Below are 27,981 nucleotides of genomic sequence, written 5' to 3' on the forward strand. Positions count from 1 at the left end.
AAAGATCATCAACAGGTAATTTATCCACAAATTGGGGTATACTCATACAAGGGAATCACATTGAATATTTTAAAAGGGAGAAATTGATGCAAACAACAAGGCAGATGAATATCTGTCTTCCTAGGAATGGTCCAGCTTTTCTTTTTTGGATACAGTTGGTGCTACATTATGTGCAACAAAATGGAAAGGCTTCCTTTAAAGTAGGAAAACCTGGGAGGGGAGGTAGCCGGGGACTAGAAACACTAAAAATAGAAGGAATACTTCAAATTCTGTCTGTTTCTGTTCAGCAATGTTTCCGCGGCTGGCTCAGTTTGCTCCTTGAGTGTCTTCACTGGTTGGCCCGGTATGTTTCCACATTAGCACAGCATAACAGAGTTGAGAAGAGGTCATCTACAAATGGTGTGTACTTTAGGGAGAAAAAAAAAAAAAACACAAAAACTATTTTTGCCCCCAGCACCATGATTCTAACAAATACTCCCCTGAAGGAGTAAAGCTATATTGAGCTGTCCTTTGATAGAGAAAGGATGAAGAAGTCAGAACAGATTCAGAGACCAATAAGGAATTGTATTTGGGTCACTGAAAAGATGATTCTATTTATAATTACCTCCCGGAACATCTCAATCACCCCAAAATGTGATGTTCTGGGTGTGTGTGTGTGTGTGTTGGGTGTGTGTGTGTGTGTTTTGGGTGTGCACGTGCGTCAGTGGTGGAGTATGGAGACAGATCGCAACTTAAAAGATGAACAAGTGGCAGCTTTTAAGGTCGAGAACTCAAGTTCCTTGATTCCATTATGGGCTTTTCCTCTTTTCTGTTTCTTCACCGGCTCTGTTCCCATGCAGATTTCCCCTTTTTCGCCTTCTGCTTGCAGGGGGGTCAAGTTCTCCATTTTCCATTTTCTATGCGGTTTAGGAGGGTGAGCGGGCAGATGGCACTGAGGTAGAGGACTGAGTACAGAGGGCTGCCAAGACTTGAAGAGGAGTAAAACTTTAAAACGTAAAAAAGGGAGAAGGTTTGAAGGCTGGCAGGGGGATTGGGGAAACCAGGCGAAAAATAGAGAGAAAGAGACATAGAATCAACATTTTGGATATCTCCAGCCAGGCATCCGCAGACCTAGTCTCTGCTAAGGAATTCTGCAGTCAGCTAATAACAGGCAGTTCGCAGGGCTCTCTCGTTTTGCACCTAAATGATAAAGTACAGCTTCAATTCCAGAAGAAAAGTCTTCTCCTTTGCTTCCAGAGCCTTCAAATTCACTGTGCTCTGACGAGATTCGCCTTCTTCTGACATATAGTAAACGCAGTTAAAATGCAGTTGTCAGCAAAAACAGCTCCCCTTTGTATATAGGCACAAGTGCCTGAAGGATACCTCTGGGAAAGAGATCCCTGGAATCGAAACCTGCAGATGGGGAAGAAAGAACAAAAAAAGTAGATTTACTGCCACCTTGTGGTCAGAAATTTAACCTTGGTGTTTTTTTTTGTTTGTTTGTTTGTTTTGTTTTGTTTTTAATTTATTTATTTTGAAAGAGAGTGAGAGCGAGCACGAGCGGGGAATGGGTGGAGAGAGAGAGAGAGAGAGAGAGAGAGAACGCCAAACAGGCTTTACACTCTCAGCACGGAACCCAATGCGGGGCTTGAACTCACGACCTGAAATGAGATCAAGAGTCGGATGCGTAACCAGCTCAGCCACCCAGGTGCCCCTAACCTTGCCTTAAAGCTTCCAATCAGTAGTAAATGCGGGAAGGAAAACTCAAGAGAAGGTCGGAATGATTAAATGGGCAAGTCTCTGTCTGACAGAGGTGGGCAAGGAGGGGTTCAGAAATTCCCCGAGCTTCTCCCTGGCAAGAAGAAGACAGTGTATGGAATGTGGAAGCCGCTTCACTCACAGGGTCAGCAAAGAACAGGAAACTTACAAGTGGGGCATCAAAGGAGAGCCGTCCTCCCAGAGCCATGAGCTGCTCGGCTTCCTCAGAGACAACCCCATCCAGAACGGGAAACTGGAATGGGCGCTTGCTCGCTGGATGAATTCCTGTGGGGAGTGATAGTGATCGAAATTGATGATAAAGTCAGTGTGGTCGTTTTAGATTAGAGTCACAAAACTGCAGAACCAAAAGAGATCTTTGACATCCTTTCTGTAAGGAATGTTTACCAAGCTGAAGATACTATGTAACCTCTCTATCCCGGGTCATGTGTGTACTTAGTGGCCAGATGAGGCCAGAAAATAAGTATTCTGATACTCAAACAAGTGCTCTTCCCCCAAGGGTGTAAACCAGGTTTGTTTCCCATAAGGCAATACTCCAGCCCAACATACAACCACAAAAACTCACCAGATCAACTGTGCTGTTAATTTTCAGCATGTGGGCATCCAAAGACAAGCAATGGTTCTGGCTTTTTTCCCAATTAAATGGGCCAGAGGAGTATAGGTAACAGTTTGCTTCATGCCAGAGCCAGTCTTGGGGACAAGGAGCTAGGAAGATAGCATATCTAATCAGTGAGTGATGCCTGAGTAAAAATATGTCTACAATTCAAGTCTTCCCTCAGGACAGTCACATGTATATCATTTCCTCCTCTTCTTCCTCTTCTCTTAAGTTTACTTATTTATTTTGAGAGAAAGAGGGAGAGGGGAGGCAGAGAGAGACAGAGAGAGAGAATCTCACGCAGGTTTCGCACTGTCAGCACAGAGCCTGACACAGGGCTCGAACTCAAAAACCACAAGATCATGATCTGAGCCGAAGTCAAGAGTCGGATGCTTAACCAACTGAGCCATCCAGGCACACCACCTATCATCTCTTCTTAATTAGAATTATACCCAGACTCTGCAAATCCCTCAAGAGACTCAGAGTCTTTATTTCTCTTAAAGTATTCTGATTTTAGTACACTAAATTAAAAGCAAGGCTGTCGAAAAGCAAAATTGAGCTGACATATAACTTGAGAATCTGATCTATTTTTTTTAATTTTTTTTTTTTTTTTACGTTTATTTATTTCTGAGACAGAGAGAGACAGAGCATGAACAGGGGAGGGGCAGAGAGAGAGGGAGACACAGAACCTGAAGCAGGCTCTAGGCCCTGAGCTGTCAGCACAGAACCCAACGTGGGGCTCGAACCCACGGACCGCGAGATCATGACCTGAGCGGAAGTCGGTCGCCCAACCGACTGAGCCACCCAGGCGCCCCTCTGACCTATTTTTTAAAGTTCTGTTTGGAGTAATGGAAGTAAAAGTTTGGGGAATGGATACATAGTAGCAATTCTGCTATTAAAAAGATACACCGGGGGCACCACACTGGCTCAGTCGGGTGGAAGGCGTAACTCCTGATCTCAGGGTTGTGGGTTTGAACCCCACGCTGATCGTAGAGATAATTTAGAAATAAAATCTTTATAAAAAAAAGTATGCTTATGTATTTAAAAACTTCCGTTTTTCAAATAATGAATTTAGGCTTCAATACTGTGCTTACTGGGGGCATCTGGGTGGCATCAGTCAGTTAAGCATCCGACTGATTTCGGCTTAGGTCATGATCTCACAGTCATGACCTCACCTTTGTGCGATTGAGCCCCTCCATGTTCAGCATGGAGCCTGCTCGGGATTCTTTCTTTCCCTCGCTCTCTTCCCCTCCCCCAACTCTTCGCACAGGGCGTGCCTGCACGTTCTCTCCCTCAAAATAAATAAACGTGAAAAAAATTACTGAGCTTCCTGTTTCTAGACATGTGCTGTTCAATACATAGCCATATGTGGCATTCGAACCACCTGTATTTCTTTTAATTTTTTTAAAGTAAATCCTACCTCCAAGGTGGGACTTCAGCTCATAACTCCAAGGTCAAGAGTCACACACTCCACCACCTGAGCCAGACAAGCACCCCTCGTTTAATTAGAAAAAACTTTTTGTTTTATTTAACAAAGGCAACATCGCTATGGGCCCCAAAATGTTGGCAGTTCTTTCCACATGTTAACTCGTTTCATCCTCATGACAACGTGGCCAAATAGGTTTCATTCCTGTTCTTCGTTGGGCACACGGAGGAAATGGGAATGTATGGGAATGGGAACCTTGGCAGGTCCCTGGAGGAACCGCGTGTTGAATCGCTACATGGCACTACCTCTCAAACTCCTGAGTTTGAATCAATTGAAGAAATATTTCTTGGTGCCCTTGGAGACATTTTGATACAGAATCTTGGGGTAAACGTGGACATGGCCATTTCTTAAAAGCTACTGGAGTGACAATGTTGCACGCCAAAGGTTGACAGCCACCGCTAATTTCGTACTCAAAACTTGTCTCAAACTTGAGAAAGCTGGTTAGTTGTTTGCATGTAGTATTTTACTATTAATGTTTTTGAGAATTTTCTGCTTGGTGAAAAGCGGTACTTTATCTGCCATCTCTACTAATTGGCCTTTATCTGACGTGGTCAAGGAATGGAATGTTTTACCTGGGCTATCTACCAGTGAAAAACACATTGCTTATTATTTTTGATTGGTTGTCCATGCCTGGAATCTCTGGGAGATGGTTCCGGATGGCCGTGATGTAGATTTAATCTCACACAACTGATTAAAAAAATGGTTTCACAGCCCCACCTGGGGAATAAATCATTTGGTTGGTATGTGGCTATGTCTGCTTATGTAAACATTCCTGTCCCTGATATATTAGACTCCTTCCTTACACCTTTTTAGAGATGATGTAGTCTTTTCGTTTCCTTGATAGCTCCCTCTTCAATAAAGAGTTGAGGGGCGCCTGGGTGGTTCAGTTGGTTAAACATCTGACTCGACTTCAGCTCAGGTCATGATCTCACGGTTTGTGGGTTCGAGCCCCGCATTGGGCTTGGGATTCTGTCTCCCTCTCTCTCTGTTCCTCCTGTGCTTGCTCTCTAGCTCTCTCTCAAATGAAAATAAACTTAAAAAAATTACTTAAAAAAATAAAAAAGATGAGATAACATGTTTGACACTTGCTAAAGATCAATTTATCTAAAAATCTCTCTTCTTTTGGAAAGTTAAATAACCCTCTAAATATTGAAGGGCTTTATTAACTTCAAAACTTTATAAAAAAAAAAACTATGTATCGTTATTATTATCATTTAACTTATCTGGCTATCAATTTTTCTCATCCTTAAACCAAAGCGATCTGTGGGTATTTGCGAACTGTTATCACATAATCCTTTTTCAAATAAATTACATCGTTGAGATCCACTGACATGTACAAGCAAGAAACTGGAGAAATCTTTGTTTACTAGTGGTAGTTAGTTACTAATGCTGAGAATAGGGCACTCCTTCATACACCCTCAAGGAAGCAATGCATCTCTGAAAGGATCTCCGTCTCACATCCCTTAAATCTCCCTATGATGAAAAGCATATGCCTGATTAAATTGCGTGTTGTAGAAAGACTAAATGACGCAGATAACTCTGTAATAACAGCAGAATTCACATCATCATCCCCTTCTTATAGATGCTGTTTCCACCTGCCTCCTAGATTCTGAGATTAAATCAATTCTTCTTAGATAAACTGCCTTTCTGGGCCCTTCGTATTTTTTTTTTATTCTTATCTAAAGTACCTACCCAACACTTCAGGTCAGCCTGCCTCCGCTGATTTAATTTAAACAGATGTAGCGTATTTTAAGAAATAGTGTTATAGCATAAAGTTAATGTAGAGCTACCCAGGGACAAAGGAAACCCCGTAGGAAAAGAAATCAATGATTCAGATACATTAGAATGGAAAGAAGTAAGAATCTGTGGCAAAGGGTAGGGGTGGGAGCATTCTTCCAGAAAAGTCTCAAAACTAGAGTCTTAAAAATTGAGAAGAGTTCGGGGCGCCTGGGTGGCTCAATCGGTTGAGCACCTGACTTGGGCTCAGGTCATGATCTCCCGGGCTCCTGAGCGGGCGCCGCACAATGGGCTCACTCTTGCAACCTGTCAGCACAGAGTAGGCTTCAGATCCTCTAACCCTCTCTCTGCCCCTCCCCTGCTTGCGCTTTCCAAAAATAAATACTTAAAAAAATTTTTTTTTTTTTAAGTAAAGAAGAGATCCCTCTCCACCCTCCATACCTGAAAAGTTTTCTGCTTTCCTCAGAGCTTCTTGGAGATTCAGGTTCTGGTGATGAAGTTCCATCTGTTTCTTTGATTTTTCATCCAGCTTCTGGGTAAGGTTTTTTATCATCTCCTTGAGTTCCTTTTCTGACTCCTGGGAAGCTTTTTCTGCTTGCTGCTGTGCTAAAATCTGTCCCTCCAGTATAATTTCCTGGTGGGTAAGGTTTGCTTGATGTTGCTTTAGGAGACCAGACACCTGTGATACTAAATCAGAGCTGAAATAAGAACTCCATTACCAATCCCCAGTAAAAATCCCTCCACTGGATTTTGAGGAAACCAAAGAATCCAATCAAATAATCTATGTTGACAGCAAAGAAACTGCTGGAAAATGACCCAAATTTACTCAGAAATTATGGATTAAAAAGCGATTGGGTATTTCTGCAGTATTTTGTCTAAATACCAGGAACTGTCACAAGCACTTTTGATCAAGCAAAACAAAATAGGATTTTACTTATTATTGATGGATACAGACAAGTTTAAAAGCAATCGTAAGATAAGTGGTATATCAGTGACATAAATAAAATACAGACAGTCTGAAATAGATGCTAACCAGACTCATTATCAAGAGCAATTGTCATTAATGATCTACTCTGTTTGTTTCTTTATTCTTCTGCTAACTCACTACCGTTTTGAACTTCCTAATTTTATTTAAAAAGTGTGACACCCTTTTATTGGAGACACAGATTTTAAGTTGCTATGTCAGAACAGTTTCAAACGTTCTTTGTTTCTTAGTGTTTTTTTTTGTTTTGTTTTGTTTTTGCCTTTTCTTCAGCACATTTTAGGAAGGGTGAGGAGAGCATAAAGTTTGTGAAATCTAACAGGCAACTGATATTAAGGGTCAAATGTCTCAGTTCTGGAAGCTTGATGGTTCTGTACAAAACAGACCCCTTGGCTTGAAGGCCAGATCTGACTCTGTTGTAAAGTGATTCTTCTCACAGGAAGACTCATCCAGTCACCACCACTGAGTCAAGGGCACTTTTTCTAGTCATTAGGAAAAGCCTTAAGCGTTAACAGATCGAAAAAATAGTTTGCGATCTTAACCAACAACTGAGAGACAAATAGCACTTCAAAGGCTGTAATCATCTAGATTCCAGATAGATGAAAGAACCCAGATCTACAACTTAAATACACAGGCAGATGAGGCGGGTGACCTGTAGCATTTTCATTCCTTCTTGGGCATTCTCATGCTTCTTATCACTTCTTTTCCTGTCAACATCCTCTTTTCTGAATGGCCATCTTATAAATTCGAATTACATTTATTTTAAGTGTGTCATGTATTCAGAGGGTGTTTCTGATTCTTAAATTTATTTTTTTAACTTTATTTATTTATTTTTGAGAGAGAGAGAGAGAAGGAATCCCACGCAGCCTCCATGCCACCCTCACGAAGCCCGACGCAGAGTTGAAACTCACAAACCAATCATGAGATCATGACCTGAGCCGAAATCAAGAGACAGATGCGTAACTGACTGAGCCACCCAGATGCCCCTCTGATTCTTAACTTTAAATTGGTATTTAATCACCTCTATTAAAACTCAGTGTGAACTGTATGACATTTCTTTTCCTTCTGGGTCTCTTAGGGGATCTCGTGGCTTAATTGCTTCCAATTATTTTCTTTCTCATCATTCCAGGATTTAAACAGGCTTTACCCACGAAGTTATAAAAACAAAACAAAATAAAAACCCACCATTCATAATCTTCATTCCATGTCCCAGTCAACTGGAGGGATAAGCACAATACATTTATTCATCTTCCAGCTCATTCTAAAAACAGTTTGCCTAAAACGCATCCAAATCAAGGATGTTTGTAGTTGTTATGAAACCAATGAATTAACCACGTTTGCAACTTCTCACTTTGTCCTCCATCATTTCCCTGTGCTAGTACTTACCTTGCATTATCAGTATGATAAGAGTCACCAGTAATCCCAAGCAAAGGACCCCTAGAAGCACAGCGGCAGGGCACCACCACCGAGAAGAAAGAAAATAAAGACCTAGAATGATAGAGGATTGAATCAGAAGGACATAAACGATGGAAGCAAGACGTCAAGCAATTCTTTGGAAACTGTCTGTACCTGGTACTTTGCACTCCTTACCTCTAGTCCTCCCAAGGGCTCTGCCAATAGTTCATTACCCATATTTATAGATGAAAAATACAGATAATATAAGTAATTTACCCATGGTCACACATTTGACGCTGATTAAGAGCCAGGATTCAATACCAGGTATGTGATGTTAGGTATCCGATTCTAAAGCTTATACTCATCTATTCTCCCTACAGTGACTTTCCAAGAAACCCTCAGTCCAACTTTGTTTGATCAACTTTATATTTTTAGTATAGATCGTGTGTGCGCATGTACATACACACACACACACACACACACACACACGTCACATACAGCGTGTTTTATAAGTAGCATACCATAAAAGAAGGTCAGATACCAAGCAAATAAGCTTTAGTCAGTTAATCAACAGATTGCCTCAAAGAATTGTTTTTGTGCTTTCAATTTTTATTCTACTGAAATTACATCTTGGAACTGAGGTTATTGACCAAACAAAAATAGGAATGAAACTTCAATACTACTCTGACTCATATTAATGTCATGTCCTATACTCACACCAGCTGTGGCCCTGTAGTTGCAAGAGGAAAGTTCATCATTATTATAGATAAAAATAAATCATGCAGCTCCCAGGTATATGAATGCCTAATTACGTGTTCCACCACTAAAAAAAAGCCCAGATATTTTGGTTCAGCAGGAAAATATCTCATATAACGCATCTGGACTTCTCACCCTGTACAATACACAAATAAGGCACTGGTCGTGTTAGCCTTTATATGTAGACAAGGAAACCCAAAGTTTCAGTGAATTGTACAAGATCACACAGATGTTAAGACCCAAACATAGGCCTTTAATCTGTTAGCCGCTATGCAGCTTAGAACACTGCATCACAAATTTCCAGTGTGAATGTGCAATGATCCAAATCAATTAATGGTCGAATATATTCACAGAGTTCTCATTATGTCAAAAGCACTTCTGTTAGACTTTAGAGATGAGACAGACACAATAGAAATTGTAACAGGAAGAAATACAGTTCATTCACTGGTTCAAAAGTTATTAAGCTCCTAGAGTGTATATGGCAAATCGGCAGAGAAGTAGGAGATAGTTGTGTCTCTTGCAAATAATCGCCTAATCCTAGCTTGGGGGTAGATATCTGTGTAAATTTTTCAACCAATATTTCCCTTTGGTCCGTATTCATTCTATACTATAGAAGACCAAATATGTCTACCACTCTTGAGCGATGAAACTCCTGAATTTTTAGAAGAAATCACAGGATCCACACCTGTGTGGGGAAGGCACATACTCCCATTTTCTACAGGTCACCCTTTGTCCCATTTCCTGGGTAGGTAGAGACCATTAACCCAATCTCGGCTCCCAGTAGTGATTTTCTGATCAGAAAGCAATTGGATTCTTTGTAGTAGGTGATTGATCTAATCAGGTTCTGAGAGAAGATTTAGCTTCAAAATGGTAATAAAATTCAGGCCTATTTACTACATGAAGAATGAGTGAATGAATGAATGAATGAATGAACAAATGACTATTGTTGACTTGTAGGTTTACCTGTAAATGACAGCACTGTTTTCATACCAAGTTAAGTTCAGCAACTCAAATGTTCAATCATTCCATGTTCAAACTTATTTTCCCTGTTGAGGGAAATTTCTATCTTGTTTATGGGAACATGACCTGGAATGTCTTTATTCCTGACAACACTTGTATTGTACAAATACAACTTCCCCTATTTGTATTTTATTCCTTTCTCTGGGAATGGGTATAAGGTAAAAAGCAATTTACTCAGACTGTCTGTGGAATTGGGATTACGAATTAATTTACATTTAAGGAGTTTAACTTACCGTATATATCAAAAAATTACAATTTTCAAGGCAGTGGTACACAATAAGACGTGATTTGCGCTCAACTAGACTGAATACCATTTCATCTGCTGTGGATAATTCATAAAAAGATATCCTGTTTTTGCAATGCCTCAAGAAGACTTATTATAAAAAGTATCATTGTATACACTGGGTGAATTCAACATCGCCTTAACCTTCTGATGGATTGGATTCTTGATAAAGAGGAGGTTGTGATACAATTCTAGCTGCCTGAAGATGAGTGGTTTTGTTAATTCCCCTGATCCCCAATTAGTCCTCTGTAAAAGGGGGGATTATAATAGTCCTAATTTCAAGATGTAAAGATTCAGAGAAGTAATGCACGTAGAGAGGATATCAGAGAACACAGCCTATGATAAATGTTCCATAAAAATTATTAGTATCTGCTACATCATCATTCAAAGCAAGTTAGTTCATTCACATCTAATTTTTCTTTCTTTTAAGTAAGTGTTACTAATTCCACACTGTTTTTCCACACTCTGGTGTTTAAGCTGTCTGATCCTCTATTCAGTTCCTTTACATGTTGAGCTAATCCTGGAATTCTGTCCCTATGTACATTCACCCACCCCTAGTACCTTTAGCTTTCTCTCCATTTGGCTTCTGGTCGGGTTGGTCTTTCATAGTCGTACTCTTAAGGTCATCAAAAATCATTTCCAAATTCACTCCAAGAATGAGAGAGTGAAGCAGTCAAGGACTTCTGCATAAAGTAAAAATTGGTGAGCTCCTGCTGGAGTGTTTAAATAGCTACTGCTATCTATCTAATTGAAGAATGACTCAATCATTGGTAGGAGGAAGAAGAGGCTTTGCTTCACACTGGGAAGTCGGCTGACGCAAATTCTTGGGTTATGTCTATTGCAAGTGGGGAAAGTGGCGATTCTGCTAAGTATTTCAGGATGTTTCACTAGGTCATTTATGAAAGGGAAAACTGTATTTTCCGTGAGCATTAGAGGAGAGCCAGTTTCCTCTGTCCATAATTCCCGTGTCCCTATTTGTTTATTTCACTGTAGCAGACTTCCTCTATATTGTAACTTTCATAAGTCTCTTTTAATTCTGACTGTTTCAATCAGCAAAAGATCAGAAATTTTTGAGGTAATCACAGGATTCATCTCTAGCCATGATGACCATGATAATTTTAGAACTTAATTCGAAGCACTATTTCATACAGTGGCAGAATAACATCGCACCAGTGAGAACACTGGAGCCAGAGGGAGCTAGTTTCAAATCTTTCCTTTGCTAAGCCCTTGATCTATAATCCTGGAGAATTACTTAACATTCTGAACCTATGTGTTTTTTTTTTGTTTGTTTGTTTGTTTGTTTTTTTGTTTGGTTTTGTTTTTTAGAGAATTGTCTTTTTTCTTGTTCTTCTTTTTAATGTTTATTTATTTATTTTTTTCCAAAGGAGAGAGAGACAGGCAGAGGGTGAGCCAGGGAAGGGCAGAGAGAGAGGGAGACACAGAATCTGAATCTGGCTCCAGGCTCTGTGCTGTCAGCACAGAGCCTGAGGCGGGGCTTGAACTCTTGAACCATGAGATCTTGACCTGAGCCGAAGTCAGACACTTAAGTGACTCAGCCAACCAGGAGCCCCTGGATCTATGTCTTTGTCTATAAATTGGGACATTGGAATGTCCACTGGATAATGTTGATAATGTTGCTATAAGGATTCATGTGAAATATTGGCTGAAAATGCTAAGTACTGTACTTCAAACATAAGAACTCAATAAATTATAGTTATAATATTAGTAGTAGTAATATTTAGCATAGTTGAATTACCCAGAAAAGAATACATTTTACACATAATTGGAGTCACAAGACTCTTCATTGATCTCGCCGTAAGGATGACTATATGAATTCATTGATAGAATCTCACCTATTTTTCCTTTACAACCTCCTAGCCAGAGAAGAAATGTCTTACTGCAGTTATGCATACTTTTAAAAACATTTTTCATTTTTGAGAGAGAGAGAGCATGAATGAGGGAGGGGCAAAGAGAGGGGGGACAGAGGATCGAAGTGGGCTCTGAGATGACAGTCGCGAGCCTGACACGGGGCTTGAACTCATGAGATCATGACCTGAACTGAAGTCGGACGCTCAACTGACTGAGCCACCCAGACGCCTCTACATGCTTTTTTAAAAGTTCTTATTTACTAGAGATATTTTCTGAAGTATTTATGGGCAGAATGATGGGATATCTGGAATTTGCTTTAAACTATGCCAGGGAAAAAAATAAAAGGAGGGGATACATAAAAGAACATTGAAAAAATATGCATACATAAATAAAATATCTAGGAAACTATGAAGAAAAATCACTGATATTGACAGCCTAATTAGGATTCCGTTTCCCTCCTTCTTCCCTGGATTTTTTATTTTCCCTTTTTCTGTGCCAGGTATCTGAGACCAAACTGAACATAGTTCATCTGTCACTTAAAGTTTTGCTCTGTGATACAGTTCACCAGAAAAGCTCAGCATGTAGCAAATATATCTTGGTCAAATCAGCTTGTAACAAATCAATGCTACTTACCTTTATCACGCAAGCGCTATCCGACGTCCCTTGACTGTAAGTGCCAGAAAGCAAGATTGCTGCCTGAATTCACCATGGCGACTTTCGCATAAATAGAATCTCAGGAAAGTGTTTTTGATAATGAATTAATAAGTGCTGAAATTACATCTCAAGGAAGAGGACACTTTATCATTCCCCACAGTGACTCAATTATTTTGTATGCCATCAATATTCTAGTGGATTAAGATGAGATACGGATGTATACTTGTTGACATGGCACATTTTTCCTTTTTTAATGTTTATTTATTTTTGAGGCGGGGGGAGGGGCAGAGAGAGAGGGAGACACAGAATCTGAGGCAGGCTCCAGACTCTGAGCTGTCAGCCCAGAGCCCGATGCGGGCTTCGAACCCACAGATTGTGAGATCATGACCTAAACGGAAGTCGGACGCTTAACGAACTAAGCCACCCAGGCGTCTGGACATAGCACATTTTTCTTGTGAGCTAGTTCCCTTTTATGGATTGTCCTAGGAAGAAGTGTCTTGGAAAGACATATGTGTCCGTGTAGCTAAAACACCCAAAGATACACCCAGGACTAGAAAGAACAACATTCTTTGAAGGAGGCCTAAGATTGAGCTAGATTTCTCAGACTTCAGATATTCACCTTCACATCCCACCCACGAAACCAAGGACCAAATAATCATCCATTGTGCTTGGGGTCAATACTCATAAGATGCTCCCTAAGCAGTCTGGGACCTGGTGATGAGCTCTACAAATCCTGTACTCCCTTCAAATACATTTTTTTTTTTTTCTTAAAAAATCCTCTGCACTTAATATCTATAGGTAGGATTGCCATCACTGTGGTAGAGTCCCCTTCCTAAGGAAAGAAAACAAAAACAAAAACCTCAAGGCAACCGGGCTATATATGACAACATCCTTCACGATCTTGTAACATAAGACCACTTAATCAGACTACATATTTGTGTGTTACCGTTTATGGGAGACAAGGAAGTAGAAAATATATTTTAAAAACTATACCACGTGGTGTTCGGGGCTCAGTTCTTCGGGTGCAAACCCAACTGAGGGGTGCCCACAGGAATAAAATTGCTTCCTGGAAAGAAAAGCCTCTGTGTCACGATTCTCTGTGCAAGAATCCTGCTACATCATCAGTCCCCCCACCCTCATTTTATATACTCTAATAGAGCACTTTATTGATTTTCCATTCCATTAAAGTTATTCCCTCTCTCCAACAAATTACAAGCTCTTTACGAGTAAAGTTGGATCCCCTTCTATTAAGAAAAGCTTATTCTTTCCTATTGCCCTGGAATACCATATAGGTTATAATATTCTGCAAACAGTAGGCAGTTAATACTTGAGATTCTTAGCTACTAAAACATCACCAGCATAAGCTGGATTTTAAACATACAAAGGCGGGGCGCCTGGGTGGCTCAGTCGGTTAAGCGTCCGACTTCAGCTCAGGTCACGATCTCACCGTCTGTGAGTTCGAGCCCCGCGTCAGGCTCTGGGCTGATGGCTCAGAGCCTGGAGCCTGTTTCCGATTCTGTGACTCCCTCTCTCTCTGCCCCTCCCCAGTTCATGCTCTGTCTCTCTCTGTCCCCAAAATAAATAAACGTTAAAAAAATAAATAAAATAAATAAAATAAAAAATAAAAATACAAAGGCATTTAAGGAAAATGTCTTCGTTCTTTATTTTGAGAAAGTGGAGCTAATGCCCAGAAAATGTAAGAGATTTACTAAACGTCTCTTTTCTACCTGAAGCCAGACAAGAACTCAGCTCACTATTCTTCTTCTCCAACTTAATGCTCTGTAATTTTCATTCTTTTTTAATTTTAAAAAATTTTGATTAAGTTTATTTATTTATTTTGAGAGAGAGAGAGAGAGAGTGAGAGCAGGGGAGGAACAGAGAGAGAAGGAGAGAGAATCCCAAGCAGGCTGTGTGCTGACAGATGCGAGGCTCGAACTCACAAACTATATGAGATCATGACCTGAGCCGAAGTCAGACACTTAACCGACTGAGTCACCCAGGTGCCCCGAAACTCTGTAATTTTACTTTTTTCTTTCATTTTTTAATGTTTATTTATTTTTGAAAGAGAGAAGAGTGTGAGTGGGGGAGGGCAGACAGAGAGAGAGAGGAAGACACAGAATCCAGGCTCCAGGCTCCGAGCTGTTAGCACAGAGCCTGAGATCATAGAGCCGATGTCAGACGCTTAACCCTTGACCAACTGAGCCACCCAGGTGCCCCAAACTCTGTAATCTTCGAACAGTGACTCCAGTGATGGTGAGTAATATGTGTCAACTTGTCTGGGCCACAGGGTGCCAAGATATCTGGTCAAACATTTTTCTGAGCTTCCCTGAGAATGTTTTTGGACGAGATTCCCATTTTAGTCAGTGGGGTAAAGATTTCCCTCCATAATGTGCATGGCCTCGTTCAATCTGTTGAAGGCCTGCATAGAACAAAGACACTAATCTTCCTCCAAATAAGAAAATATTCTCCAGCAGCCAGCCTTTGGGTTGGAACTTCACCTTGGCTCTCTTGGGTCTCAAGCCTGCTGCTCCACATTACAGATTTGGGCTTGCCGGTCTCCATAATTGCATGAGTCAGTTTCTTACCATACATCTTTCTCTATAAATATGCACCCTCTTATTGGTCTTGTTTCTCTAGAGGACCGTGACTAACATAACTCCTCATTTCTTCCTTCTCCCCATTCCTGGAAACCACCATTCTATTTTCTCTTTCTATGAACTTGACTACTCCAGGTACCTGATATAAGTGGAAACATGCAATATCTGTCCTTTTGTGTCTGGCTTATTTCACTTAGATTAGGGCTTCACGATCTGTCCGTGCTGTAGTACGTCTCAGAAGTTTCTTTTTATTTTTTCTACTGTTTATTTATTTTTGAGAGACAGAGACACAGAGCACCAGCAGAGGAGGGCCAGAGAGAGAGGGAGACACAGAATCCAAAGCAGGCTCCAGGCTCTGAGCTGTCAGCACAGAGCCCGACGTGGGGCTGGAACCCACGAGCTGTGAGTTCATGACCTGAGCCGAAGTTGGACGCTTTACCGACCGAGCAACCCAAGCGCCCCATGAATTTTCTTTAAGGCTGAATAATATCCCATTGTATGTATACACCACATTTTGTTCATCCGTTCATCCATCGATGGACGTTTGGGTTTCAAAACCTGTGGGATAATTTCTACAATCCTTTCGTGGCAGATAGCTGGACGAAATTCACAGACTTTAACTAGTTCTCATTTCCTGCCCCCTGATGTTGTTCATGCCCTGGTGTAATCTTCTCCCCTTCAGTGTGGGTGGTATCTATGGTTTGGATGTGCCAAAGTGATAGAATGTATATGATTATGTATTTGTGATTACATAAGTTATAGTGTTTATTTTGCTAAAGTTTCTCTCCCTCTTCTTGGCCAGATTTAAAGAAGCAAGCTTACAGAAATCCTATAACCACGAAGAAATGAATTCCTGGGGTGCCTGGGTGGCTCAGTCAGTTAAGCATCTGACCCTTGATTTTGGCTCAGGTCAGGATTTCAGTTTGTGAGTTTGAGCCCCACATCGAGCTCAGCGCCCTCTGTACTGGCAGCGAGGAGCCTGCCTGGGATTCTCTCTCTCTCCTTCTCTCTCTGCCCCTCCCATTCTTTCTCTCTCCCCTTTTCAAAACCAATACATGAAACATTAAAAAACAAAGAAATGAATTCCCGCCTGAGGTAGCTTGGAAGCATATCCTTCCCCAGTTGAGTCTTCTGATGGGAATACAACCCAGAAGACATCTTGACCTCAGCCTGTGAGACCCTAAGTAGAAGACCCAACCAATCTGTGTTCATAGTTCTGATCCACAGACACTGTGAGATATATATATATATATATATATAAAATGTGTGCTCATAAAGTTGGTGGTAATGTGTTATATGGTATATAAAACTAATAATACTTTGATAAACTTAATCCCTTCTATTTTGTTAAATTCCCTTAAATCGAATCCTGAGTGTCAATGCCTCTGAGGTTGTCACTCAATGCTGACATTGCAATCTTGATTCATAAGATAGAGCACTTCCTAGTGGAGTCGTTGCAAGATGAAACTGATGTCTTCTGCTTTATTCTCTATTTTTGAAGCTACGGGTGTGGCCCAACTCACTGCTCAACACTTTATAACTCATGCTTGGTGACTCACAGTAAAGACAGTCCTGGACTCTATTTCACTGAGGCACAGAAAGGAAGGGAACTCATGGTTGGTCATCTGACATAGGCAAGGTCAAAAGGAAAATAATCAAAGGGGCCAGAAACAAGTAATTTTTTTAGCTCCACTTGTTACAGGTTTTGTATAACAATTTCCTGAGGCATAAGTGAAAGACCTCTATGTACATGTACCCTCCATTGGTTCCACTCCAAGTCTTTAACAACCTAGTCAAAAGCTAATGATTCACAAACTTAATAGAACTACAAGATTGTGTGGGATTGAAATGAGACCGTTCCCTCCATCTCGGCCACCTTCCCTTCCAGTCTGTACCCTGTTTAGTCTTCCTACACGGATCCTCTCTCGTCTCTCAACATTCGTGATGGAGAGGTTTTGACAGGGACAGAACTGGGCGTTAAAATTGCCACAAGGCATAATCACTCTCATTAGGATACACAAGAAGTTCTACTTCTCTGAAGAATAATCCAGTGAGGAAAAAAAAAAAAAAATGGCAGTAGTTATTCTAAGAAAGAATATTAACAAGGAGGTCATTAAAAGAATCGTGTTTTGTTCAAACCTGTTAGAAAGCTGGAGGGCAAAAAGGTGATGGCAATCACATGCAGGAAAGTGCAGTGGGGGCAAAGATCATGGTAATGGGCAAACCTGTTCACTCAGGTTTGGCTGGCATGATTGGGGAAGAGATGGCCAGAACTGCAAGGGGAAATATTCAAAATTAGAATACCAGGAGAGCTAAAACATGGCCATGGTAATAAAACACTGACAGGACATCAGTTATTCAGCATATTGAAGGTGAAGGTCACTGGTAAAACTGAATGGAAATCAAGAGAATCCTAGTTCACATTTCTAAAATACTGGTTACATCAGGACAATTATGTGCAGTTCACACACATTACCTTATTGAATCTCTATAAGTCTATGAAGTAACATTATTATTATTACCCCACTTTAGATAGAATGAAGCTGACCCAACAGGGATATAATAACTTGCCCAAGATCACACAGCTATTAGGTGAGAAAGCAGGTATTTAATCCCAGATAACCTAGCTAGGTTCTTAGCCATGATACTCTATTGTATCTCTGACAAGAGAGAGAGAAGGGAAAGATTAGTGACGTTATCACGTGCAGGGCACTCTAAATAGAAATAGAAATATTCCAATAAAAATCCTTCATGTCTTTGGTGGTATTTTCTCTATGAAACAACATCCAGGGCAAGTCAAGTGAGCATTCCTCTCCTGTTTTGTAAAAGGGAAAATTAAGCCTTGGAGAAACGACATAATAATTTAGTAGAGAGCCAGGGATTTTCTGGTCTCCTGGTCCTACGAAATACCTTCCACCTTGCCAAGTTTCCTGCTGAGATTTGAAAAATACCCTTCATCCTAGCTCCTTCTTCCTTACTTTTTAAAAAATAACGCAATGATCATTTAGTTTTGGAACTTAATGTTATCTAATCACCAGGCTTTTCTGTCACTATTTGATTTCCTTAGCTAAGAGAGAAAGAGGACAAAAAAGTTATATTCTCCCTGTTCATTTAATGCTGTGTGGGGACTCTTTGAATCAATCCCACCCCACAGTTGCCCTCAACAATCACTCAGTAAAATTAGATACGCTCTAAAAGGTGGTTTTATTCAATTCTTACGAGACAGATATATGTGTGTAAACTAATGTCTAATTTTCTTATGAAATACTTTGCATATTGAAGTTTTTTTGAAATATTTTATGAAGTAAATGATTTCTGACTTAAGTATAAATCACTGATACAGCAGCATTCATTTGTTCCTATAGATATGTTTCTTTACAACTATTCCCTTGCCATGTTTGCTCATTTTTAAATTTTTTATGTTTATTTATTTTTGAGAGAGAGAAAGACATAGAGCGTGAGCAGTGGAGGGGCAGAGAGAGAGAAGGAGACACAGAATCTGAAACAGGCTCCAGGCCCCGAGCTGACAGCACAGAGCCCGACGCAGGGCTTGAACTCACAAACTGTGAGATCACGACCTGAGCTGAAGTCAGATGCTTAACCGACTGAGCCACCCAGACGCCCTGATGTGTGCTTCTTTTTATTCTGACTTTAGATTTTATTTAAGAGAGAGAGAGAGAGAGACAGAAACCTAAAGACCTATAGATCTTGGAACCCAGCTAAAACATTTTTTGTATGTGTCTGTCTGACTTATCTGTTTCAATGAGAACTGAAGTCAGGGTAGAGGGGAATTTCGTGGTCACCACCCAAACATTCTAATCTCCAAACCTGCTTTCCTCAAAGATGGGAGAGTTTTCCAGTCCATTTGTCAACCTCTCAGTCCTACTGCAATGGTTAAGAATAAATGACCCAGAACCAGGAGAGTTGATTATCAACATAGTAAAGGGGAGGGTTTCAGAGAGCAGGAGAGGAGGGTTAATCACACGGAGAAGGGGAGTGAATGGAGGTTGGCAATTATTCAACAGTCGCCCTGAAATGTGCTGGTGAAGGACCAAGAATATTACTCTTTTTCTGATGGAGACGAGAACTTGTTTGATCACCAGCAATCTGCCTTTGAGCCTCCTAAAGTTAAGTTTCTCACCACTGCCTAGAGAAATACGTAATTCTGAGGACTGATGTGTCCTCCCTGAATGTCTTCCTTTTGGGGACAGTGGGAGAAAGTTAAAGACCTGCAGAAAGGATTACTAATAGGGAAGGAAGGAAGGCAGGGGGAAGCGAATGTGGATAACATAAAAACAGAATAGAAATAGAGAAAGAAGCCAGGATGAAAGGGGAGAGAAAGACCACAGAAAATAAAAGCCCAAAGGAATAAGAGGACAGAACAAAAGAGAGTGAGAAAGCGCGCGCGCGCGAGAAGAAGAAAACTGATTTACTGCTGAGAAAAGTTTGTCTCCTTAAGTCCTCTAGGTCCGGAAGTCTGACCTAGCACAGAGCATGGAAAGGAGGCAACAGACATCCAGTCCGTGATCCTGGAGAAGCGGTTCAGCCCCCATGGTGATGCAAGCCCAGGCCGTGACAGCCTCTGCCCTGGTGTATTTCATCCAGGTGAGTGTGAAAACACAAAAGCAAACCTTTGTTTGTTTGTTTGTTTGTTTCTCAGATAAATCGACTCTCAGAAGACCCTTGGGGGAAATGGATGAGAGGAAAGACACATATTGGACCAAAGGGGTCATGGGGAAAGAATGACTGGAATGTTTCCTTAGTGTTATAGTTTTGTGCGGTCCATGAGTGGCTAATGACATCAGTGAAATGGGGGGGGGGGGGGAGTAGTGGCAGAAATTAGGGTAACCGGAGATACATGCAGAGTGGCTATGGTAATTCGGAAGGGCCACTTATCGATATTTCTTTTTTTTTTTTTTTTTTTTTTCAACGTTTATTTATTTTTGGGACAGAGAGAGACAGAGCATGAACGGGGGAGGGGCAGAGAGAGAGGGAGACACAGAATCGGAAACAGGCTCCAGGCTCTGAGCCATTAGCCCAGAGCCCGACGCGGGGCTCGAACTCCCTGACCGCGAGATCGTGACCTGGCTGAAGTCGGACGTTTAACCGACTGCGCCACCCAGGCGCCCCTCGATATTTCTTTTAGCATCGTATCACCCGTCCCTCAAAATCCCAAATGTATTATCAAAAAGAATGACACAGTTTCCCTGAATGGAGTTTCCACATCAGCACTGGTACAGTTCTAACAGCTTAGGTGCCTCCGGATCAGAAATCAGTTAACAGAGGAAAAACTCTTTCGAAATACTTTGGACTTTTTATTTCTCGCCACTAAAAATCAGAAGGCCCTAAGTAACTCATTAGCTGAGAAAAGGGTCATTAGACTGATGATCCTGGACAACTGTCAAGGGGAAGTTTGCATAGCTAGCAAGGGAAGGACTGTGTGTTTTGATTTCTATGTTCTCGTTAAAATAATGTCTGCAACTCCATTTCTTTCTTCTTGTATTTTCCTTTTGCTTCTTCTTCATTTCCTTGCTTTTCCCTTTCCTTCTTGCCTCTTCTTTTTTTCTCTTCTTTTTCTTTCCTCTTCTTCTTTCCCTTTCTTTCTTCTTCTCCTTCTCCTCCTCCTTCTTCTTCCTCTTCTCCTTCTCCTCCTCCTCCTCCTCCTTCTTCTTCTCCTTCTCCTTCTTCTCCTCCTCCTTTTCCCTCCGCCTCCTCTTCCTCCTCCTCTTCCTTCTCCTTCTCCTCCTTCTCCTTCTTGCAATAATACCCAAACGAAGTATTTTATCTGTTTGGCACGTTAAACTTTTCTTACCTTTAGTCAGGAAAAAGAAACAGAACCAGGGCTGGGCTGAGAAAATACACTTTGTCACCCTTAGTGACCAACCATTTTAAAATAAAAAAAGAGAGAGAGAAAGAGATTCTCAAATGTTGTCTGCAGAAGACACCTGGTTAATCCTTTTACAAACCCCTTTTGCCTGATATATCGTGATAGTGTGTGTCCCCTCTCGCTTCCATAAACTCGCAACGAGCACAACTCTCTGTTCCTTGTTGAGGGCCTTTGTGGTTTTTGTTGTTGATTTCCTGGAAATATTAAGTCATTCAAGTTACTGGAAGAGAGACACAGTCTCTGAATGCAAGTTTCTCTATTTGGGGAGAAAGTCAACTGAAATACAAGGTAAAAAAGGAGTAGAAGCTTTCATTATTATTAGCAGAAGGGACTTGCTAGCAATACCGAGGAGTCGTTAGAGCAGATTTATCCCTTGTTCTATTAATTCATTCAACGCATGTATAGGATAAAGGCTGATCTGAATTCTGGCTACCTCAGTGGGGGCACACAGTTGGCCATGTTAACTTAAATTCCTTTGCCTCCGTCACTTAATCTTTCAAAATAAGGTTAAGTATACCCACCTACATGATTATTGCAATGAAATGTGAAGACATAGTGAAAATTCTTAGCTGACTGGCGTATCGTAGCCACTGAATAAATAAAATTATTCCCTTCCTTTGTCCCCTTCTCTTTTTTCGTATAGTGTGTTATTGATGCACTAAGGGAATAAAAAAAAGGAGTGGTCTAGAATGCAATTTGTAACTGGGAGAGAATTAGGAAGACAATAACAATATCCTGAGGGACAGATCAGGACATTTCTAGGACAAACAAATTGATTTAAATGCTGCCTAAGGTGTAATGCTCACCCACCTCCAAAAAACAAAACCAAACCATAACCTCCCCCCCAAAGCCAAGACATTTGTTCCTCCAGGTTCTCCCATTTCAAATCTAATAATCAGCGGGCACAGGAGCAATGAAAACCAACAATCCTCAACCTGCCTGACCCTCTGACCTCGTCCTCATATTTTCCCGGCTGTCGCCATGCAATCTAACAATGCAGAGTCATGAGGAACAGTCGATAGGCTGCTGAGCAGAGCAATGAGACATTTCCCTGTCTGAGACTATTTCCCTTCCTACAGCTTCCTCGGGCAAGATGTGAGGAGAACTGTGTGAGTCCTGAACAGTAAGTATCTGAGACCCGACTGGGAAGCAGGAGAAACAGACAAAAACATTAGTACCCAAAACAGGGTCAAAGGGTCATCAGATATCTGTGACTTCCCTTTATCTTTACTTACACGACCATCAGCCCACTAATCACAGACAGGGTTATCCAAAAATAAAGACACACACCAGGGTGTCGTCCTAAGTACTTAAAATAAAATCACTGACAGCATTTTTCCCCCTACGGCCAATCTTCCCCTTAAAACATCGGAATTAACCTCCGTTTATATAGTCACAGAGATTTGCAAAAGGTTTTCTCGCCCATGCTTCTTCGTGACTCATCAAGACAGACTGGGTTCAAAAATCTCATCCCGGGCAGATAAGTTTGGGTAATTCCAAAGTAGCATCACCACCTGAGGTATGAAAAGCATTTTCCGTGTTTTAGGGCATATCACTATTTTTTTTTCTAAAATTTTTTTTCATTAGTTTTCTTTATTTTTGAGAGGCAGAGAGTGTGTGGGGCAGGGGGGCAGAGAGAGAGGGAGACACGGAATCCGAAGCAGGCTCCAGGCTCTGAGCTGTCAGCACAGAGCCTGATGTGGGCCCCGAACTCATGAACCGTGAGATCATGACCTGAGCCGAAGTCAGACGCTCAACCGACTGAGCCACCCAGGCGCCCCGGGCATGTCACTATTTAATGCACATGTCATTTAGCTATGACTTTGAGGTCATTATCCCTTAATCTAAACCTATCACGATTAGGTCTTACATAGACACAGAGGACACACAAGGGAAAGAGATTCATTTCACTTGGAGGTAAATTACTTTAAAAAAAAAAAAAAAAGCAGGGCCAGTTGGAACAAAACAGTTGCTCAGCGTGAAGGAAAACACATATTTAGCCATGGGAAGGGTTTCTCAATAGCTAAGTCTGTTAAACCCAGGGGAAATGGTGGGGGCCTTGACTGCTTGTCACACTGTCTGAGGTTTTAGACACCTACCAGTATAGGAAGAGTCCGTTTTTGTTTTTAGCTGTTATGTTCTTTATTATTATTTTTTCCATTTTTATTTAATTTATTTTTTAAATTTGCATCCTAGTTAGTTAGCACAGAGTGCAACAACGATTTCAGGAGTAGATTCCTTAATGCCCTTTACCCATTGAGCCCATTCCCCCTCCCACCACCCTTCCAGTAACCCTCTGTTTGTTCTCCATATTTAAGAGTCTCTTATGTTTTGCCCCTCTCCCTGTTTTTATATGATTTTTGCTTCCTTTCCCTTATGTTCATCTGTTTTGTCTCTTGAAGTCCTCATAAGAGTGAAGTCATATGATATTTGTCTTTATCTGACTGACTACTTTCGCTTAGCATTGTACCCTCTAATTCCATCCACATAGTTGTGAATGGCCAGATTTCATTCTTTTTGATTGCCGAGTAATACTCCAATGTATGTATGTATGTATATATATATATATATATATATATATATACACACCACATGGAAGAATCATTTTTAACAGAGTGAGAATTGTAACATTGTAGATTAAGAAGAGGCTTTAAATAAATGGGGAATGTGAGAAAACCCACAGGAGACATTATTTATTGAAAAAGCAAACTATATGTTACAAATGGACAACTGAAAAGAGGAGGTAGAAGTGAATTTCAACGGGTGTCAATAGCTCAGTGTATCAGAAAGTATAATTAAATTTGTTTATCTTCAAAAAAAAATTTGTTCCTCTTCAAAGATAAATAGTTCCTCTCTTTCCCCTTTGTACTCCTGAGCTTACCCCACAATTCCTTCTCCCCCGCAATCCATATATTTTTCATCCCTAGAGAGAAAATTTATAATTGCCATTATTACTTCAGTTAATTTAATTAACTTCCGACACAGCGAAGTTGGGCTTGACAGTTTCGTCCCTTCACGTTTGGCTTCAGTGGGTGTGCATATCAGTTTTGATCGTGGATGTGAAAGTTCAGGTTTTTTTCTTTTATGGCGAGAGTTTTTCTGGTGGCCCTTGCGACAATTGACAGCGCGTAAATTACAAACTTTACTGCATTGCTTTCGTCTTATAACTAAAATTTTCTTTCTGTTTAAATTTTACTGATCGCTAATGTATCCAAACGTCAACTTTCATATCCATTTTCAAACTTTGTAAACTCACATTCCAGGCTCTTCCCTGATAATCGTCCTCGTAACAGTTTACAGTGGTCACGACTACCCTTTCTATAAATGCTGTTTTCATAATCACTACTCTAGTCGGTCTTATAGTGCTTTACAAAAGTATTTACACCATGCCATCTGTAGTATAAAATGCTTCTTAAGGCGTCCCATTTTGTAATATGTTCCCCTGGTTATACTGAAGTCACTATAACTTGTATGTTAACTAACTGGAATTAAAACACAAACTTAACAAAAAAAGTATACACACACACACGCACACACACACACATACACACACACACACATATATATGTCGTGATGCTTTTATTATAACAAGGTAGCATTATCACATTGTAACTGATATTTCTGATTCTGGAACTACAATAGGCATTGACTATATTTTTATTACAGAAAAAAAAAAAAAAAAACTCCAAACACCTTTATTCTTTCTCCATAGTTGCCTGACCACAGATTGGGTACATCTCTGGTATATATGGTAAGTTTCAACTCTAATACCCAGAAAGACATCTCAAAGGAACTTTCTTTTTCTCAAGGGCATTTGTTTTTTGTTATCTATTTATTTTTTAGTTTTTAAATATACTGATGGCAGGAAAAAAAAAAAAAAAGTATGAGACACCCAGTGTACTTAACCTTGCATCCCACGGAGTCAAGTTTCTTTACCTCATTGTTAACTATGTGACAATACGCCAGGATTTCCTATTTCAATACCTTCTCCTCTGCCAACATCGAAAGGTTATTGTGTATTTTCTCAGCGTTAGCTCCAGAAATTTCTACAGGAAGGAGGATACTCTCTACGGTAGAAACAGACCCTCCACACCGCATTAAATCTCTTCTTGTTTTAACGAACTGATTCAGTCTTGCTGACGAATACGTATATGTGTATAAAGAAGTATTATGGTCATTCCATAAAATATTCAAACAAAGTCAGAGTGCAGACACTGAAGGCCGATTATTTCCCAGGGCTGGGAAACACACCAGACCCCAGGGCGGTCACCGCCCCGTGGTCATCTTGCAGGTTGCTGGTGGTCGTTGGCGGGCTGCTGCTTCTGTGTGGCCTGACTTCTGTGTGCTTCCGCTGCTGTCTGAGTCGCCAGCAAAACGGGGAAGAGGAGGGCCGGCCTCCCTATGAAGTGACAGTCCTCGCTTTCGATCATGACAGCACTCTCCAGAGCACTATCACTTGTGAGTACTGTGACATTATAACACTGGACGGGGATTAAAAGAACCATCAGGACAGAGCAACGGATATAGAAACAAGGACTGAATCGTATTTTTTAGAAACTGTTTGAAATTAAAAAAAAAAAAAAATATATATATATATATATATATATATATTTTTTTTTTTTTTCGAGAGAGAGAGACAGAGAGAGCATGAGCCAGGGAGGGACAGAGAGAGAGAGAGAAAAAGAGAGAGAGCGTACGAAACAGGCTCCGCACTGTCAGCACAGAGCCTGACGTAGGGCTCCAACTCACAAACTGCGAGATCATAACTTGAGCCATGAGACCCTGACCTGAGCCAAAGTCAGATGCTTAGCCGGCTGAGCCACTCAGGCACCCCTGAAGAGTACTGAAGATTCTAGAATTCAGGACCATTCTAATTTCAGGGAGCCTGATGGTGTGGTGACCTGGGCTCATGCTGATGCTGTCTTCTCCAGTAGTAGTCGGACTCATGATAGAGTGAAGAAGTAATTATCAGTGCATTGGTGTAAAGTCTATAAAAGGGAAAGGACGGGGCTGTGAGATATGGGAACACAATTTAGATGAGCCGAGGACCCCGGAGAAGACAGGCTCTCCTAGCAGAGTGAAGTTGGTTTCTAAACAGCCCTCGCGGGATTTTCATAACATCTGTGGCCGAGAGTGACAATGAGTTTGGACACTTGCTAAAAACGAAGGGAAATTAAGTGTGTTGTAAGTCCCTGATTTCTGAGGATGCCGCATTTTCTTTAGCTCTATTCCTTCTTTTCTCACCAGCCTTGCAGTCGGTATTTGGCCCTGCAGCTCGAAGAATCCTGGCTGTGGCTCACTCCCACAGCCCCCTGGGCCAACTGCCTCCCTCTTTGGACACCCTCCCAGGGTATGAAGAAGCTCTTCACATGAGTCGCTTCACCGTTGCAAGGTGTTGGCCAAAAACACCTGACCTTCCCCCAGTGCCAGAAGAAAAGCAGCTGTCTCCAGTGGACGAGTCTCCTCGAGCAGGACCCTCTTCCAACTGATGGGAATTCTGATTTTATAAATGGGGTGGGGGGATCCCCAGCGTAGCCACAGACAGACAAATGGGACATTTTTTCCCCCTAACTTTTGGAAGATTTAGGATGACGACTATACATTATTCAGTGGGAAGGATGGCTTCCCACTCTTCGTTTCCAGCCACGTGTATTTTCTAACACAGAATGCTCTAACTGGGAACTCTAATTCTTTATCCAGTGGCCAGAATTTGCAACTAACCTCTAGCAATGCTGACTACTCCTGAACCAAGAAAGCATGAAAAGTACCTTGAATGCCTATAGCTATTGAGTTCCTTTGCCTATGGGATACTGCAGGTGGTTTTTCTTTCTGCCAGCTGTAACGCAAGAGTCGATCGTGGTACATTTGAGGAGAAAGACAAGAGTGTAGGCACCGCCACAGACATGAATGCACCGAAGCCGTGAATTCTTCCTCTTGAGAGAGCATTCACTTTTCTACTGAATGCCAGTGACACTCTTGGCATCATAATACCTAATACCTAAGTGGACCCAGGTAATCGTAATACCTAAGTGGATGTTCAGGATCCAGGGGTAGGATTGCAGACACGGGCTAAGGGAACAGAGTACATACGGTATCCAAGTACCGAATATCAAGGTCTTTCCTTCACCCTGGTCCTACTCTCTAGCAGTATGAGAAACTTCATGGAGTGCAGTAACACTTTCTATTATTGCTCAGTGTTTCTGCCTTGCAAACACCTGCACGCACACGCGCGCGCGTGCACGCCTGCACAGACACACGCAGTCTTTTCTCTAAAAGAATGGCATTGTTTCGCTTTTCTCTTTCTGGCTGACCCCTTAAAGCCAGGTTATCTATAGTGACCCACACTAGTCTCTAGGAGTGGCCTTCACTGCCACCTCGTGGCCATGGTAGAAAATGTCGTCTCCTATTTGAGCCTATCTGCACCCCTCTCCAGTTCTTGGAGTAACTAACTGAACTCAGCCCGGATGGCATCCTGCCGTGTCGTGCTAAGCTGTCCGCCTGAAATACTACTGGACAATTGGGGATATGATGTATTGTTACTGGACAACTGAGAAAGTAAAGTGTATTGGGGAAAAATTACTTGCCAGTGACCTTAGATAAATCATTGAAAATCTTTAAAGGAGTTTCCTCATCTGTAAAATCGGGGATAATAACACCTCCAAGGATTGTTGCGAGGCTCAAATAAGCTAGATACAAATGACAAGATTTGTAAAGTATTATGCACGTGGATTTGTCGCTCTTAATATTGACATCTAATTTTCACCTGGCTACTATGATTCTGAGAATTGTGCTCTCGTTTGTTCTTTGGCCACCCAGCTTGTTAGGTTACCGCTAAGTCACGCTGGAAGTCACTTTTATTCGTCAATAAATATCTGTCGATTGAGGTTAACGACCGATGATATGTGATTCCTTTTAAAATAGTCTGTGTAGAGGGAAGGGGTGTTTGAGAAAACTCATTTATTTGG

General features: G+C 41.2%; 2 protein-coding genes across 7 annotated transcripts; one reads left to right on the forward strand and one right to left on the reverse strand.

Moving 5' to 3' along the window:
- OLR1 (oxidized low density lipoprotein receptor 1) lies at positions 1-10,767 on the reverse strand. 2 transcript variants are annotated; one of them, XM_045464020.1, is made up of 6 exons: positions 10,571-10,766; positions 7,942-8,043; positions 6,015-6,260; positions 2,321-2,460; positions 1,907-2,022; positions 1-1,392 (listed from the first exon to the last, which is right to left on the reverse strand). In XM_045464020.1, exons 1-6 carry the CDS (start codon positions 10,644-10,646, stop codon positions 1,248-1,250), a joined length of 825 nt encoding a protein of 274 aa, XP_045319976.1. In that variant the 5' UTR covers positions 10,647-10,766; the 3' UTR covers positions 1-1,247. The 2 variants fall into 2 exon arrangements, with proteins under 2 accessions (XP_045319976.1, XP_045319977.1); XM_045464021.1 differs by lacking the exon at positions 7,942-8,043 and having other exon boundaries at positions 10,571-10,767.
- On the forward strand, positions 6,015-27,910 carry TMEM52B (transmembrane protein 52B). Of its 5 annotated transcripts, none has more exons than XM_045464025.1 (6): positions 6,015-6,109; positions 19,589-19,734; positions 22,096-22,139; positions 24,729-24,767; positions 25,308-25,474; positions 26,264-27,910. In XM_045464025.1, exons 2-6 carry the CDS (start codon positions 19,681-19,683, stop codon positions 26,503-26,505), a joined length of 546 nt encoding a protein of 181 aa, XP_045319981.1. In that variant the 5' UTR covers positions 6,015-6,109; positions 19,589-19,680; the 3' UTR covers positions 26,506-27,910. The 5 variants fall into 5 exon arrangements, with proteins under 5 accessions (XP_045319981.1, XP_045319980.1, XP_045319979.1 ...); XM_045464024.1 differs by lacking the exon at positions 6,015-6,109 and adding an exon at positions 19,109-19,288; XM_045464023.1 differs by lacking the exon at positions 6,015-6,109 and adding an exon at positions 19,109-19,256.
- Positions 27,911-27,981: the final 71 nt, after the last annotated feature.

This window comes from Leopardus geoffroyi, chromosome B4 (genome assembly GCF_018350155.1).
Source record: "Leopardus geoffroyi isolate Oge1 chromosome B4, O.geoffroyi_Oge1_pat1.0, whole genome shotgun sequence".
NCBI classification, from domain to species: domain Eukaryota; kingdom Metazoa; phylum Chordata; class Mammalia; order Carnivora; family Felidae; genus Leopardus; species Leopardus geoffroyi.

Bases quoted from the DNA above. Each gene is read 5' to 3' on its own strand.
- OLR1 (XM_045464020.1), bottom strand. From the start codon at position 10,646: ATGATTTTTGATGACCTTAAGAGTACGACTATGAAAGACCAACCCGAC. The intron at 8,044-10,570 runs GTACTAGGGGTG...CTATCATTCTAG, and splicing joins AAATGGAGAGAAAGCTAAAG to GTCTTTATTTTCTTTCTTCT. The intron at 6,261-7,941 runs GTAAGTACTAGC...GCTCTGATTTAG, and splicing joins TATCATACTGATAATGCAAG to TATCACAGGTGTCTGGTCTC.
- TMEM52B (XM_045464025.1), top strand. From the start codon at position 19,681: ATGGTGATGCAAGCCCAGGCCGTGACAGCCTCTGCCCTGGTGTATTTC. The intron at 19,735-22,095 runs GTGAGTGTGAAA...CCCTTCCTACAG, and splicing joins CCCTGGTGTATTTCATCCAG to CTTCCTCGGGCAAGATGTGA. The intron at 22,140-24,728 runs GTAAGTATCTGA...CTTTCTCCATAG, and splicing joins AACTGTGTGAGTCCTGAACA to TTGCCTGACCACAGATTGGG.